Source organism: Xiphophorus maculatus, chromosome 23 (assembly GCF_002775205.1).
Source record: "Xiphophorus maculatus strain JP 163 A chromosome 23, X_maculatus-5.0-male, whole genome shotgun sequence".
Taxonomy (NCBI): domain Eukaryota; kingdom Metazoa; phylum Chordata; class Actinopteri; order Cyprinodontiformes; family Poeciliidae; genus Xiphophorus; species Xiphophorus maculatus.
The window spans coordinates 24,961,963-24,976,981 of NC_036465.1; the positions used below are offsets into that span (position 1 = coordinate 24,961,963).

The following is a 15,019-nucleotide window of genomic DNA, read 5'->3' on the forward strand; positions in this document are numbered from 1 at the left end:
AGTGGAGTAAAAGTAGAAAGAATCCATTATTAAATCTACTTAAGTAAAGTACAGATACACGAAAATTGTACTTAAGTACAGTAACGAAGTACTTGTACTTCGTTACTTCCCACCACTGATGACCCCAGGCAACGCCCCTTCAGCATGCTCAGAAACTCACCGTATTGATAATCGGCCATGCCTTATGAACAAACTGACCGAGTTTGAAGCTGATCAATCAAAATCCCTAGGAGGAGTTCGATCAAATGCCAAGGCTGTAAACGGCCAAAATGGGGACAAAATCAGACCTTCAATCCAAAATGGCCGACTTCCTGTTTGAGTTACACTATGACATTAATTGTAGTTTCTGTGTGTCTTGGGGAGCTCTACAAGTGTACCAAATTTCATGTCTCTACGATGATATAAGGTCATCTTATTTCGGAGGGTTTTTTGAAAGTTGCCAGGTGGCGCTGTTGAGCCGTTTCTGTTGCGATTTTTGCTACGACCTTAATATACATAATTTTCACGCAGACTTGACGCATCCGCCAACTTTGGTGAGTTTTTGAATATGATAAAGCCCCCAAAAAGCCAATTCATTTGGCGGAAGCATTAAAAAAGAAGACAGTACGATTACAATAGGCGCTCAGCTGGTCGGGCCTAATGAACAGTCAGTCTGTGTGCATACTCGGTTGTGAGTTGATAAGTGTCAATTCCTCCTTTTTGACTATAAATGTTTGTTTCACTTTTAATACATTTATCAGTAAATGTATTTTAATGTGCATATTTCCAGTTTCAATTATATTTTTCGCCCTGTGACAGACTGGAGACATGTCCAGGGTGTAATGGCGCCTTTCACCCAGAACCTCTAGACACCAGCACCTCCAGACCCACTAGGAACAAGGATGTACAGAAAATGGATGGATGGATCAGTTATATTTTTCAATCCCAGTGCGTTTTTAGCCCCATGCTGTCCACACTATTTTGTTTCTCTTTTAGGAAAGAAAATGTCAGTTTTGACCTGCAGCCACCAGATGGCACCAAAGCCTCAGAAATAATTTCAAAAAGACAACAACGAGAAGCAGTATTCCCTCTCCTAGTTATTGTTAATTTCTTACAATAGACGATCTAAATAATATCTACCCGTAAATTGGAGCTATTTAGGATTGATAATTCTCCATTTAGCACCTGGTTTGTTTGGCTTTTTAATCTCCCCGGCCACCGGAAGCGGTGCGGATAAAGCCGAGGTCGCAAAGTGCGTCACACGGCTGAGCTGCGGAGAAGCACAACGCGAGAGCTGCAGACGACCGTCGATAAAAAAAAAAAAAAAAATACATATCCAGTTCCACCTTTTGTGTACGTGGGTGTGGGTGTGTGTGTGTCCGTGACTAAAATACCCGAGCGGGACGTTTCCGGGTCCAGCATGGTGAAGATAGCTTTCAACTCGGCTCTGGCGCAGAAGGCGCTGGGCAAAGAGGAGCCAGCCGCGGTGAAGGTGAGCTAACGGGCTTCGTTCAGCGCGGTTCCGGGGGAGAGGGGACCTCCTCCAGGCCCGAACCCACCGCAAGCGAATGCGGATCACATTCACGTGCAAAACCAATGCGGTGGTTTTACTGTATTGTCTGACACGTCACAATGTTACACTGCTGTGATGTATTATTATTATTATTATTATTATTATTATTATTATTATTATTATTATTATTTTCAGTTATTTACTAAAATGCACCGGACGCAGGATGAGATGTTCACCGAGTCAGGATTATAGGCTTGCATCTTTGCATAACAATAAAACATCCATCCATGCGTGTAATGGATGCAGCGCTGCATTATTATCGCTCTCTATGTGCTACTTGTGTGTATCTGCGTGTTCAGGACCCGGAGCTGGCCTTTGACTTTGCGGCCGTAGACGGCTTCGGTCGCATTATTCTCCACCTGCTCGGCATCTCCTTCATCCTGACTGGGTTCATCGTGGGGGGAGCGTGTCTCTACCGGCATTTCACCCCGAAGGTTTGTGTTTCAATATGAAATTCCTTAAAAAAAAAATAAAAAAAATCTGCACGTTTATGTGGTAAAGCCGCGAATTTATACGGTGAAATATGGGGGGATTTTCCATTACAATGCAGACATGTTCCCCATGAGCTTTCAAAAGTCTAGTTTTGACACGATGTCCGTCATAATCTCTGTTGGTTACAATGAATATTATCAGGAACTCATGGAGGACAAACCAGACAATTAGGTTTTTGCACCCTGGCATCACCTACAAATTATTTTGGGAGAAATCTGCCAGAAAACTAAATGAGCCCCTTTCTCCACCCAGTCACACACAAACATAAAGCTCACACACACACACGCACACACACACACACACACACACACGCACACACCTACACACACACACACACACACACACACAATAACACCAGTATGCATTTAGTCTTAATACACACCAAAAACACAAATATATAAGGATATAAGAAAATCTATTTTTAAATAAAATATGCAGCAGGTTAAATTAAGATGAGCTTACTCGCATTGTGTTTTACACTTAACAAGGCTTATGAGGACTAATAGTTATAAACCATGTAATTACTTGGTTGCTATGGCACTTAGAGGCCACATAATGCGGATGATACCGGGTCTGATCTTCAGTGCATAGATATGTATTGCTACCGGGGGGGGGGGTTCCAATAAATTATTCACATATTTCCAGGCCGGCAGCTGTTGCTCTTGTTGAAGAGGAAATATTAAAAATGTACTCCAAGAAAATGAATTTACTAGAGCGCTGATACTTTGGTGCCGTTTTCGACAATTTGCACTTTAAAGGAGTAGCTTTTTATTTTTACTTTCATTCTACTACATTTTAAATATAAAATTCATGTTTTTCACTGCATTACATTTCTCTACAGGCTTGCATTACTGGTTACTTATGGCAACCATGTTTGTTTTTTGTAGTTTTCATCTATTTTATTCCATCAACGCACTAAAATTACACACTACAACGTCTCCAGGCAGCAGCTTTAAACCGGTTCCAGAAGGTAGAAGAAGAAGAATACAGATTTTTATACAGCAAAGGGTTGAAATGATGGACCAACATCAGCTTGCAAAGACATTGAAACCTGAATTACAACCCTCTCTTAATTCACACCACGCATGTGGCTTTTTAGGTCTGTTTTTATACACGTAGGTCAGCAAAAAACAAAAACCTACCCATAATATTGACCTAAAAATGAACTAAACAAGACTGTGCAAAATTCTTTCTATTAATTAAAAAATATATAGGAATATATAAAGTATTTAGAAATGTTTACATTGAAAATGTATACAAGATTCCCACGCCCAATAAAATGCTACGGTTTCAAAGTATTGTGGTGTTCCCACCCTGACCATACTGTTGTCCAATGGACGTACAGCTGAACTAAGCCCAGGAATGGCGTTATACCGGTTACTATTACCATGGAAACACACAAACTATGGTACGGAAACCACGCCATACTTTTGTTGAACTATTTTGTTGACCACGACCAGGAACTTTTGTTAAACTCTGAACAGCCTCTGGCACCAGATTCACCAGACGGGCGATCGCAGTGGAAGACATTTTTTCTTTATACGTTATTACGTCTTTATACGTAATGGATGCATTATTATCCTTCCCATGTCTAGGTCCCTTTGTTATAACCGTTCTTGTCCCTTTTTGGGATTTCGCTTTACCGTTTTCTCCGTGATGGGGGTAAAAAAAAAATTTAAAAAAAGAAACACCAGCTAAATCCCCGAGGAGTTTACCTGAATTGCTGTTTTGGCCGACTAAAACCGCCGTCGGATGAGATCGCCACCCCTCCATGCCTGGTTTTTAATCCTAGAGGATTGTCCCGACTCTGGCTTTAGTGGAACCAATCGCAAGGCTCCCTGCTAATTCCTCCACCAGCTCGTGCAGAGACGAGCTGAGAGCCGGGTGAGTTTGGGAGGAAATTGTTTTTTGCAAACACTCTAACCTTGGCGGAAAGCAGGAGTGCTGGCTCTCAAATGTTTCCTTAGTCTTGGGAGAGAGAATGCTCACTATTTTGAGTCTAGGACTCCAACTGTTGATACAAACCGGGTTTAATGTAATCCGGTTTTATGTCTACATGGAGATCCAACTCCTTTTTGGAAACAAGGTTTGTCTAACTTTAGCTACACATTAATGTCTGTTTAATAATACAGTCAGCCTTGATTACATCCAGTATCAGCTGCTATAACCAGCGCTGCGGGTCACGGCTGCAGTCACAGGAACATGAAAGCCAAAACACTGACAGTCACTGCTTCAGTGGAGATTCCTGTGACAGATGGCAGGGGAAAAAATTAACAAAGGTTCTGATCATTATGAAAGTGCACACAAGATTATAATTCTCAGGGTTTTTTTTCCATGTGACAAGCAGAAGTTGAGTTCAGCTCTAAAGCATTTTAAAAAGGAGAGTTTATTTGATGTTAAAAACCAGATTCCTAGTGTTGCACATAACTGAGTTCTTCAAAAAAAAAAATGAGTGGGAAACACTTTTTAACACCTCATAAAACTGATCCACAGAAACAGTGTTGATCCACAGGGTTTCTGATACAGAATAACAGGAAATACTGACCTCTAGCCATCGACTTGGGAATTCCTTTGTCTCTTACATCAGAGTTGTGAAAAATCAAAACAAAAACAACTGGAACTTGGGGAAGAAAATCAAATATAATTTGGAAGATAATAAAACAGATTTCAGAGATCCTTAAATTAGCCTGAAAATCACTTTGAAAATGTGACTTTTTAACCCACATGTCCTAATTTAGCCAAAACACGAACGCTAAAAGTCTCAGGGACGTTTAAGCATCAGTAGAAATCTTTCTGTTGGATTCCACTTTATCTTTCGCTTTCCAGCACTTTCACAAATGGTCTAGATCACATGTGTCAAACTCAAGGCCCGCGGGCCACATGTGGCCCGCTACGTCATTTTATGTGGCCCTCTCCCCCCCACCACCGTTTTACAGCCCCATTGATTGACTTCAAATAAGTTTTGAGCACGAATTGACTACAAACTACATCTCCCATAATGCCTTCCGATTCTTACCAGCCAACATTACGGCTTCTCGCCACTAGAGTGCAGCAGAGTCACCTCAAGCTGATTATTAATTTTCCCAGCGAATAAAACTAAAACATCGACAAGCTAACAAGCTAAAGAGCGAAATCGAGGACTTTTACCGTCTCCTGCCCCCTGATTTGATGCCACAGCTTTGACTCCATGCAGCTCGTGTTTTTGTCCATGTTTGGAAGCACCTATCTGAGCGAACAGATGTTTTCAATAATGAATTTAAACAAGACCAAGCACAGATCGCGCATTACTGACGAAAACCTACCCGCCATTTTGCGGATTTCCACAGAATAGAACTAAAACCAGACATCGACGAACTGACCAGGGGAAAACATTGGTAAGCACGAAAAACTAAATTTAAATAGAATGAATGTAAAACCAAAACTCAGTATACTGGAATATGCATATAGTTTATTGATTTTGCTTGTTTTGTGTTTATTTACACAACACAATGAGGATGTGTGAGTTGGTGGCAGGGTGAAGAGGATCAGCTTTGTGTTCAAGGACAGGCAACATCACCTCATTGTTTTGTTCTTATGTGAAATACATGTTCGTTGTGTAATAAATAACGAAAAAGTTTTGTGAATGAAGTTGAGAGTTAATATCAAAACTTGTTTTTATTCTTTGTCTGCTTATCTTTAACGCAGACAAAGAATAATTTTCTCAGCGAATAAAACTGAAACATCGACAAGCTAACGAGCTAAAGAGCGAAGTTTAGCTGAGCAGTTTAAAAATACTGTAATTTTTAAACTGAGCAGTAATTTTACGTCCATGCAAACTCAAATGTAATATTTAAAACTTGAATACATAAAATCAGTCATTTAACAATATGAGGTGTTGTTTAATTTATTTTTAACATTGTATTTTCATACATTTATGCTAGGGTTGCCCAAGTCTAGTTTTCCAGACCTTTCACTCTGCAACTTTAGATGCATTCCTTCTCTAACACACCTGGATCATTGACTCAATCATAGGCCTCTACAGAACTGAGTTGCTGCTAATGAGGGAAGTCAACTTTTTGTCTTGGGTATGTTTTAGCAGGGACACATCTAAAAGTTGCAGTCTGGAGGGCTGCACTTGGGCATTCCTGATTTATACTGTCAATGTGGCCCGTTGAGGGTGGCCAATATGCTGAAGTGGCCCTTGGTGAAATTGAGTTTGACACCCCTGGTCTAGATGGACGACTGTAGCTTCCAATGAACCATCCCGCAACGTAATTACTGTTTTCCAGCGTCTATCTTTCATTTTTCCCTCCATAAGCCTACATTCGTACGCATATCTGGAGCCATTTGGGGCTTTAGTTTATGACCCAGGGAATTGGAGATAAATGAGTTTTAACACAAAGCCTCTGAAGCTTCACGTGGAAGACGACCTCTGATACAGACTCTGTGTTTTAGTTTCTGGTTTTAATCAGGTCTGTGTCTCGAGACGGATTCTATGTGTTTTGGTGTTAAATATGAGAGAATCAACACCAAGGCAGAAGCAAAACATCTCATAAAGACACTGGTTGAAGCTAACAAGAGCCTATCATTGTCTATCATAAAACGAGTCCATGGGCTGAAAGAAAAGAAGCCACAACTCCAAAAGGAAAACAGATTGCAGTTACTGAATGTACTTGTAGCCACGTATGTTTCCATCCAATTGTCTTGTGAATTTTGCGCTAAACGTTTAAAATGTAGCAAAATTAAAGGGAAGGAAAATTACAATGTGAATGAATTCATCGGGTTCCTATCTACTGGTTTGGCGCTACGCAAAGCGTAATTTCGTCAGGCGTTGACGTTACGCATGGCCGTCATAAACAGGAAGTCGAAGTCGTAAACTCCCATGTGCAACACGCTTTAGTAACGTGTTGTTCGGTCAAGTCAACTAGCATTGGCAATGTCCGGAGACAGAAATGAAACTCTAAAGCTCGGCAAAAAGCGCTTGATGGATCACGTGAGGTAAATGTTTGCTAAATCAGAACTTGTTAGACATGTTTCCATTGACCCTGTTGCACGTTAACCCTTTTTCGGAAAAGCCGAAAACCACTGCAATCGAGCGTGAAAACTTTTTTTCTTAATGTAATTGAGAAAGTTATTCTTTAACTCTGCCGTTCCCATCAACCTTTTCTAACGTGATACCTCAAACATGGAAACACGCTACTGACGGAACCCCAGTGTCTTCTGCTCTTTTGAAAGCAGAACTGAAACGTTTGGCCACAACGACCTTCGTTCTCACTTGTAGGAGAAAGGAGGAAAGCGTGTTACAGTGAGAACGCCATCCTAACTGTGAAGCAGTAGCATTTTGTTGGGGCATTTTGCTGCAGGAGGGACTGGTGCACTCTACTTTAAATGAGGAAAGAACCTGCATGTTGCATCTCTAGACGTCAGACAGGAAGTTGGAGCTTGGATATTCCCAAATGGACAATGGCCCCAACCAAACCAACTCATTGGTTACAAACTGGCTTAATGGCAGCAGAGTCGACGTTCATCCATCACTAAGTTGTCAGAACTGTGACTAAGCTCTTCAGTGGTTTCATCACCTACATTTTTAAATGTTAAACCCACCAAACATGCTTATTCAAACCCATCAGTGTCTGAATGTCTTTGAAGACACAACCTCAGCTACAGGAAAACGTTTCTATTTGTAGCTGAGCAGGTGGAGAACCACCGACTGTGTTCATGGACTGTTGTGGTTGCAGAGAAACATCCTACTCTGTGTGCAGTCGCTCTGAAAAACGACATTAGTCTGTTGAAACCTGCAGTACACCATCCTACAGAAACTAAACTGACACTAAGATTACATTCAGAGCAAAACCCAACATCAAAGATGATCTTTTTTCCCCATCCTCCTCTGCTTTCATTCGTTTTATATTTGCATGATAATGATTTTTTCCCCTTTTTTTCCGGTTCTTGTTTCCTACCTGGAACTGTCGTCGTCTGAATGATTGATCTCTCTCGACTCCCCGCCAGAGGCTGTATCACGGAGCGATGCAGTTCACCGACGTGTCCACCGGGGCGGAGAGCCAGCCCTACTACCTGCCGCAGGTGGAGGAGGAGGTGGAGATCTCGGACAGCATGGCCGTCGTCAGCGTGCCCCCTCCTCGCTTTCGGCCCGGAGACCCCGCCTACATCCTCCACGACTTCAACCGGGTGAGAGCCGCGGGCGACCGCTTTCTGTCCCGCTGGCGCTCGGGTTCTGAGCTCACCGATTTCACCGCGGGTTTTTTTTTGTTTGTTTGTTTTAACGACGCAGAAGCTGACGGCGTACCTGGACCTGACTCTGAGGACCTGCTTTGTGATTCCTCTCAACACTTCGGTGGTCCTCCCCCCTCAGGACCTCATTGACCTCTTCTCACAGCTGATGGTGAGCGACGTCCACTCAGTGCCTGGTCTAGTGGCTTGATTACAATAAAATGACAGTACAGCGATGAAAATCCACTTGTACTGGTGCTTGAGAGCCTTGGAAATGTAGTTGGTAGTGGTTGGTATTCAGACTGCGCAGTTTGGCAATAAAGTGCCATCCAACGTTGATTAAAAACAAAATGTTAAGGCATTATTTACAGGTGAAACCAGATATTTAAAGATAATAAAGAGACAAATGCACTTTTTTTCCCCTCACTGTCTGAAGTTAGATCTGACCAAACGTTTCTCTTTTCAGGTTTGTCATAATGATCAAAATTATTTCTGTTTGTTAAATACCTGAAAACGTAGGGAGAAAACCTTTTATGCATTATTTATTAACTTTCTCAGACCAGTCAGGTGTGCAGGATGTGTGTAAGAGAGATATTTCATTAGTTTTTAGCTTACATTTTTTCTGCTGGAGTAAATAGAATAGTAACACAAGATATTATTAATAAATAATTGATGTTATGTAATAGTGAAGAGGAACTGACTTTATAGTTAATTTTTCAAGGTGTTGTGCTGGAAAATTACCTTGAAAATCTTTGAAAAGTGCCTGAATTTTACTTTGTGAAAAGTGTGTGAGCCTTAGTTTTTCTGTTTGATAAATATTTTATTTATTTTTTGGTCGTCTTTAGCCTTTCCTGTCAATGGCAACAACACAAAGTCAGATCTTAAAACTCCCTGGTTTGTTTGCTCTGTGTTCAGCTTAAGCAAAAAAAAAAAAAAGGTGGAGACACACAAATCAGCATTTTAGTGGCGGATTTATAATATTTTCTATTTAAATACGGATTCTAGCCCATTTCAGTTTAACTTTATGATCTATATTATGTCTAGCTCTTCAGCTTTCCTGCCATAAGTCTTAATAATTATTTAAACTGAGTTTGAAAGAGCAATCACTGTATTAAACGAGAATTAGCATCTCATGTCACGATTAGCATGCTAGCTTATCCTATTAGCTCTGAGGATGCTAGCATTTCAGGTTAGAAATGTAACTTTGCTGTTTCTGTTACCAGCTGAAAGTCTTGAGTCTGAATGAACAGCAGACATGTTTATAGTAAAACTTTCATTTGAAATAACCTCTTATGTTTATGCTTCCTTTTGCTGTTATTAAAAACCTGATACTGAAACTAGCTAACAGTAGTAACTAGCTGTTACCTTCATCTGGTGAGCGCTTGCATAAATCTGCTATTTCTGAGCTTCCAACTAGCTGCTGGTCAAAGTAGATCAAATGTAAAATTGTCCAATTCACCTCTGCTAATTTCTGTTTATTTCTCATAAATGGCGATAATCTTGTAATCCCGTCATTTTCTATAATTAAGGTGTAAAAGTCATTTTTCTAGGATCAGTCACATTTGATGCGTGTGTTATAGTGCCTTTACTCTCACTTATTCTCTCATTTTAAACATTATTTCCCCAATTGTATCTTTTTTTTTTCTCCTTATGCGTATTTTTCGCTTTGTTCTTTTTAGCTAAATACCATAAGCAACACAAATAAGATTTCAGCAAATGGCAAATAACTATTAGATGTTTTAAACGAAGGTCACAGAGAGTAAAGCTGCAAATCATGTCGATATTACTTAAAATCAGCACATATTAGTTAAAAGTATGCGGTTGTAGCAGTTTGACCATTAAAGTAGCATACAGGATTTAAATCTACAATAGGCAACTTTGATATGTATGTGTGCGTGTGTGTGTGTGTGTGTGTGTGTGTGTGTGTGTGTGTGTGTGTGTGTTGAACAGGACAGTTTTAATTAAAATGTAACCTGAAGAAAATTCCTGATTATGCCTCAAAATACCACATGTAGCAAAAAATATCTCATAAAACCATAAGAAAGACGCACAAAATATTAAACTGTTAAATTTAAACAGTTAAATAATCACACTTTACACTTCCTCACATCAGTTTTGTTTACTGTAAACCTCCCCAAGAATAAATATGTAGAAAAGTTACTGGGAAATGGCCCAACAGCCTAATGGTACGGCTGCTGTTAGGGACATTTTGGTTGTTAAAAAAGAAAAACTTTTCCTGGTTGTTCCTCTTTCTGAGGGTTCTTCATCGGCAAGTCAAAAGTCTGTACAGGATGTTTGCATGTATAATATTTGACTCAATTACCAAATTCAAACAACATAGCCCAAAGGTATTTTGTGCACACTTTGTTTTTCTTTTTTTGTTTTCATGTAAAATTGAATGTTTTTACAGATTTGAGGATTGTGAAATACACTTAAGGAGACCTAAAAGAGGAAATATACTTAGCAAGAGTGGCTACTTGAAATAAAACATAGCTTCTGCTCGGTATGGGAAGCTTGTTGTTTCTGCTGCATGTGTTTGTGGACACCTTTTTTTTTACAATTTCACATAACGGCGGGCTAAAAATAGCGCGGCCTCACTCGTTCCGTCTCTCTTCTCTCCAGAGTGACTCATACCGCAGCTACCTGGTGCGCGAGGACCTTGTGGTCACCGAGCGCATCGAGGACGTCAAGCCGCTGGGTTTCTACATCCGCCGGCTGTGTGACGGGAAGGAAACTTACAGAATGCAGCGCCGGTCCAACCTGCCAGGTACGGGCGGCGCGCGCGGCAGCAGCTAGCGCTGCAGGTTTACTGCAGACAGCAGAAATGTCGAACCACCGCCGTGGCTGGATTTTTACTACACAGTCAATTTACATGCAAAAAGCTGTCCGGCAAAAAAAACAAACAAACATGGTGGTGGTAGTGTCATGCTGTGGGGATGCTTTTCTTCAGGTAATCTTAGCAATAAAACCTTTTAGACGCTGCTAAAGATTTGACATCGGGACAACAGCCAAAGCTACAAGCGGATGGTTTAGATCGGAGTGAGAGAAACGGCCCAGTCAAAGTCCGGACCTGAATTAAATGAGCCTGAGGCAAGACGTTCATCCTCTCCATTCAACCTGACTGAGGTTCATATACGGCTGTCGCTGAAAATAGATGAATAAATTAAAACGAGCTCAATAATTGCCATTTGATTTATCGTTTTTCTCTTTCTTCCAAGAACTGGGTGATAAAAGTCTCCAGTTTGGCTCTTTGGTCTCAACTGGCCACTTTTTCTGAAGGACAGTTTTGTTGACAGTCTTCATGATTCATTTTATTTGTCGTTTTGCTTATTTATTTCCAATATTTAAAACGTCTTCCAGTTCCGGTGTTAAAAGTCAATCAGAATATCAGGATTATCGATCTTTCAGAATGTGATCATGCGATATGCGTTATTATGCGATTACGTTTATATTACTTGAACATTTTCTCAAAACAACAATATTGTCGCTTATCGTGACGACTTCTGGGGCAATTTATCGCCCGGCAGAATTTGTTATCGTGACAGAAATAGCTGCAAATAAAAGACTTGGAGCCGCCACTGCAGTGAAACATGACTTCAGTAAAATCACTGTGCTGTGGTGGCGCAGCGGGTTAGCACGCCCCACGTTTGGAGGCCTTAGTCCTCAACGCGGACGTCGCGGGTTCGACTCCCGGTCCCGACGACCTTTGCCGCATGTCTTTCCCCCCTCTCCTCGCCCTCCTTCCTGTCTGCCTACTGTCGAAAAAATACGAGCCGCTAGCGCCGCAAAAACTCTTCGGAGAAAAAAAAAAACAACAGCTCACTGACGTGGTCATAATGTGACAAAAGCAATAAGTGATTTTGCGAGACGCTGTACGGTTAAAGTTGCTGCAGAGTGGCTTTAAATAGCCATTAAACTTCACCTTAAGTCAGAACTATTTGTTTGTCTATCAGAAACTCCTGACTGCTCCAAAGTCTGTACAAGAAGCTCGACTTTATTTGGCTTTAAAATAGAAGAACTGAAACAATGTATTGGAAAACTAGTGGTATAGTATTATCTTTGAGGTTTCCGACTCATGCTCGGCTGGGTTTATTTATTTTTTTCCCCCCCACGTCCAAAAAAACCACTAGGCATGCTTGTTTTTATCAAGAGGAACATTTTCTGGGGTTCCCCTGCTTCAGGCTGTGAAGCAGACCTGAAGAGCGCCTTTCAACCAAAGAGACAGCTGGACGCCAGAGCAGAGTGTTTTTGTTTTTACTGACGGCCAAAACGACAGATAAAATATAAAATGATAATAAAACTCCTGCAGGCGTAAACATAAAACGTCCACACGTCAGTTCTGGAACCATGTCAGGAAGCTAACAACAAGGGCTGGAACGGTCATTCGAATTAATCGCGATTAATCGATGATTGAAACAATCGTCAACTAATCTACTCATTGATTGATCGTTACCTGCAGCATACGGGCTCTAAAAATGTCCGTTTGCTGAAAGAGCATCGCATTCTGAGCAGTGATTAGGTCAGAGCTGCACTGAAAATAGAAACCTTTTTAATTTAAAAACTTTCTTTGTAAACCTGACCTACGCAGAACTCCTCATGTTGCATTTTTAACTTCACCTGGTTCAAATTTTGTTAAAAAAAATCTCCTATTAAACACCTTTTACTCCAATTATTATAAAAAAAAAAAAAATCAACAAACTAGTAGACAGTGTTGTTCAGCAGCAGATGCAAACTTTGCTACAAATGGTCATGCGTTCCCTACAGGAAGGCTGTTACTGCATTTTAGGCAATTTTTTTTGTTCTTTTTCTTAAAAGTACTTAAATTATTTGCTCATTTGAGTCTTTTAATGTATTTCTAACATCATGTAAAAAAAAAAAAAAAAGAGGCTTAAGTGGTTGAAAAATAATCTGTGGAACGTGCCAGCTTTTTTATTCGATTAACCGATTAATCATCAGAATACTCATTAGAATAACCGAGTACTAAAATAATCTGTGGAAAGAGGAAAATACCTTTTCTCACACCTACCTACTTCTTAGCAGGATTAACTTTTTAAAAAAAAGTCTGACTTGATGTAGAAATGAAATGTAAAATATTTTCCGTCTGCTGGTTTGTTTGTTTTTTGTCGTCAGGCGGAAACATCCAGAAGCGCTCCGCCGACGACTGCTTCACCATCCGCCACTTTGAGAACAAGTTTGTGACGGAGACCCGCATCTGCAAGGCCTGATGAGGAAACGGCCAGAGAGAAAGAGAGAGAGAGAGAGAGAGGGAGAGAAAGAGAGAGAGGGAGAGAAAACGGGCGAGCCGGGGTGAGTGAGTGAGGGAGTGGATGAACGACAGCGACAGGAAGCACAACGTTCAGCAGAAAGCTACTTTTGTACAAATCGTTTTGCCTCCCTTTGCTTCCCAGCTTGTGTCGAGTGAGTTTGGGTTCCAGAGCCGCCGCCGCCGCTTTACGTACGCCTAACCTCCACCTGCTGTTTGTTGTTACCTTAGAGACGCACTAAGTTTCATTTGCGCCGCTAGAATCCGTTTTGTTCGCCGTGGCTTCCCGCAGACCCGCCCCATCGATGTTCTTGTATCCCAGATGCGAGTTGTTTGGCATCCTGCTTGATATTCCCGTCGTTCCCAGCAGGTGTGCGACGCCTCTCGTGTTTCCTGTCGCCTCATTTCCCAGAGCAGCTTCAGCAGCGCGCCGTAACGCTGACACGCACGTTCGGACGCACACGCGTCGTCTCACTGTCATGGTTGCCAACACGGACGAACATCCGGCAGCTGTCGCTCCTCACCTTTTGTAGATATTTCCCAGAGTGCCCTGCTGCTGCTGCCACTCCTCCGTCCTGCCGTGTTATGATTTAGTGTAACTGATGATGAACGCTTTCGTTTTTTGTGTTTGTGTAGAGACATTTCTAGATGTAAACTCGTGAAGACCGCAAGCTAAACCGACGGGACCAAGCTAAAGGGAAACGCTGCGTGCTATTTTGAAGGCGAAAAACGTTTATTTGGTCGCCTGCTTTGGTTTGTGAATTTGTTCGTATATTTCATTTTAACCTGAGCAACAAAAAAAGCAGAAAAGAAAAGCAGATGTAACCCGTCGTCATTATAGTTGGTGGCAAATGAAGTTTTACATTTTCCACTGGAAAACTTATACTTGCTTAGATTTAATTACACGAAACGGTTGAGTTTGGAAATCCCTTCGGAAGCGAAAGGAAAAAAGGAAAAATGTGAAAAACGTTATTTTTGAAACGGCTTCGTGCCAAACGGAATAAAAAAGGGGGAACAAAAGGAAACGTTGCGAGTTGTTTTAATGGTTTGTTCTGTGAATCCCACACAGGAAGACAATCAGTAGGAAGTGCTGTAGGCTAGTAACGACAGGCTGCTCTCCAACACAACGCCTGTGGAATAAAACATAACAACTTTGTGTGACACTACTGAACTGACTTTCATTTTTGTTGTTGAATAAAGTTGCTTTTCTTAACCTGCTTAAAAACTAAACTTTCCTGTGTGGTTTTTGCTACGTCGTGCATCACTGCCGTTCTACTTTTTTTTTTTTTTTGCTCTAGACTCTATAATATAAACTGGACAACATTTTTGTGGAATTAATTTTAAAAACAAGAATTGGGTCAGAAATTTAAATGCGTTGTGACCTGGGAACAAATGGACAGCGCTGCAAATCTCTCCAAGAATTATTTGGTCTAGTTTCTAGATAAGTTAACAAGTTCTAAATACGGATTTAAAAAAATATATTTCACTTATAATGACAAATT

The 15,019-nt window shown here is 41.0% G+C and overlaps 1 protein-coding gene across 1 annotated transcript; it reads left to right on the forward strand.

Moving 5' to 3' along the window:
* Positions 1-1,068: 1,068 nt before the first annotated feature.
* On the forward strand, positions 1,069-14,742 carry LOC102229566 (integral membrane protein 2A-like). Its single transcript, XM_023328686.1, has 6 exons — positions 1,069-1,471; positions 1,852-1,986; positions 8,033-8,212; positions 8,316-8,426; positions 10,877-11,021; positions 13,385-14,742. The coding sequence occupies exons 1-6, from the start codon at positions 1,400-1,402 to the stop codon at positions 13,477-13,479; spliced, it is 738 nt and encodes a 245-aa protein (XP_023184454.1). The 5' UTR covers positions 1,069-1,399; the 3' UTR covers positions 13,480-14,742.
* Positions 14,743-15,019: the final 277 nt, after the last annotated feature.

Bases quoted from the DNA above. Each gene is read 5' to 3' on its own strand.
- LOC102229566 (XM_023328686.1), top strand. From the start codon at position 1,400: ATGGTGAAGATAGCTTTCAACTCGGCTCTGGCGCAGAAGGCGCTGGGC. The intron at 8,213-8,315 runs GTGAGAGCCGCG...TTAACGACGCAG, and splicing joins TCCTCCACGACTTCAACCGG to AAGCTGACGGCGTACCTGGA. The intron at 8,427-10,876 runs GTGAGCGACGTC...TCTTCTCTCCAG, and splicing joins ACCTCTTCTCACAGCTGATG to AGTGACTCATACCGCAGCTA.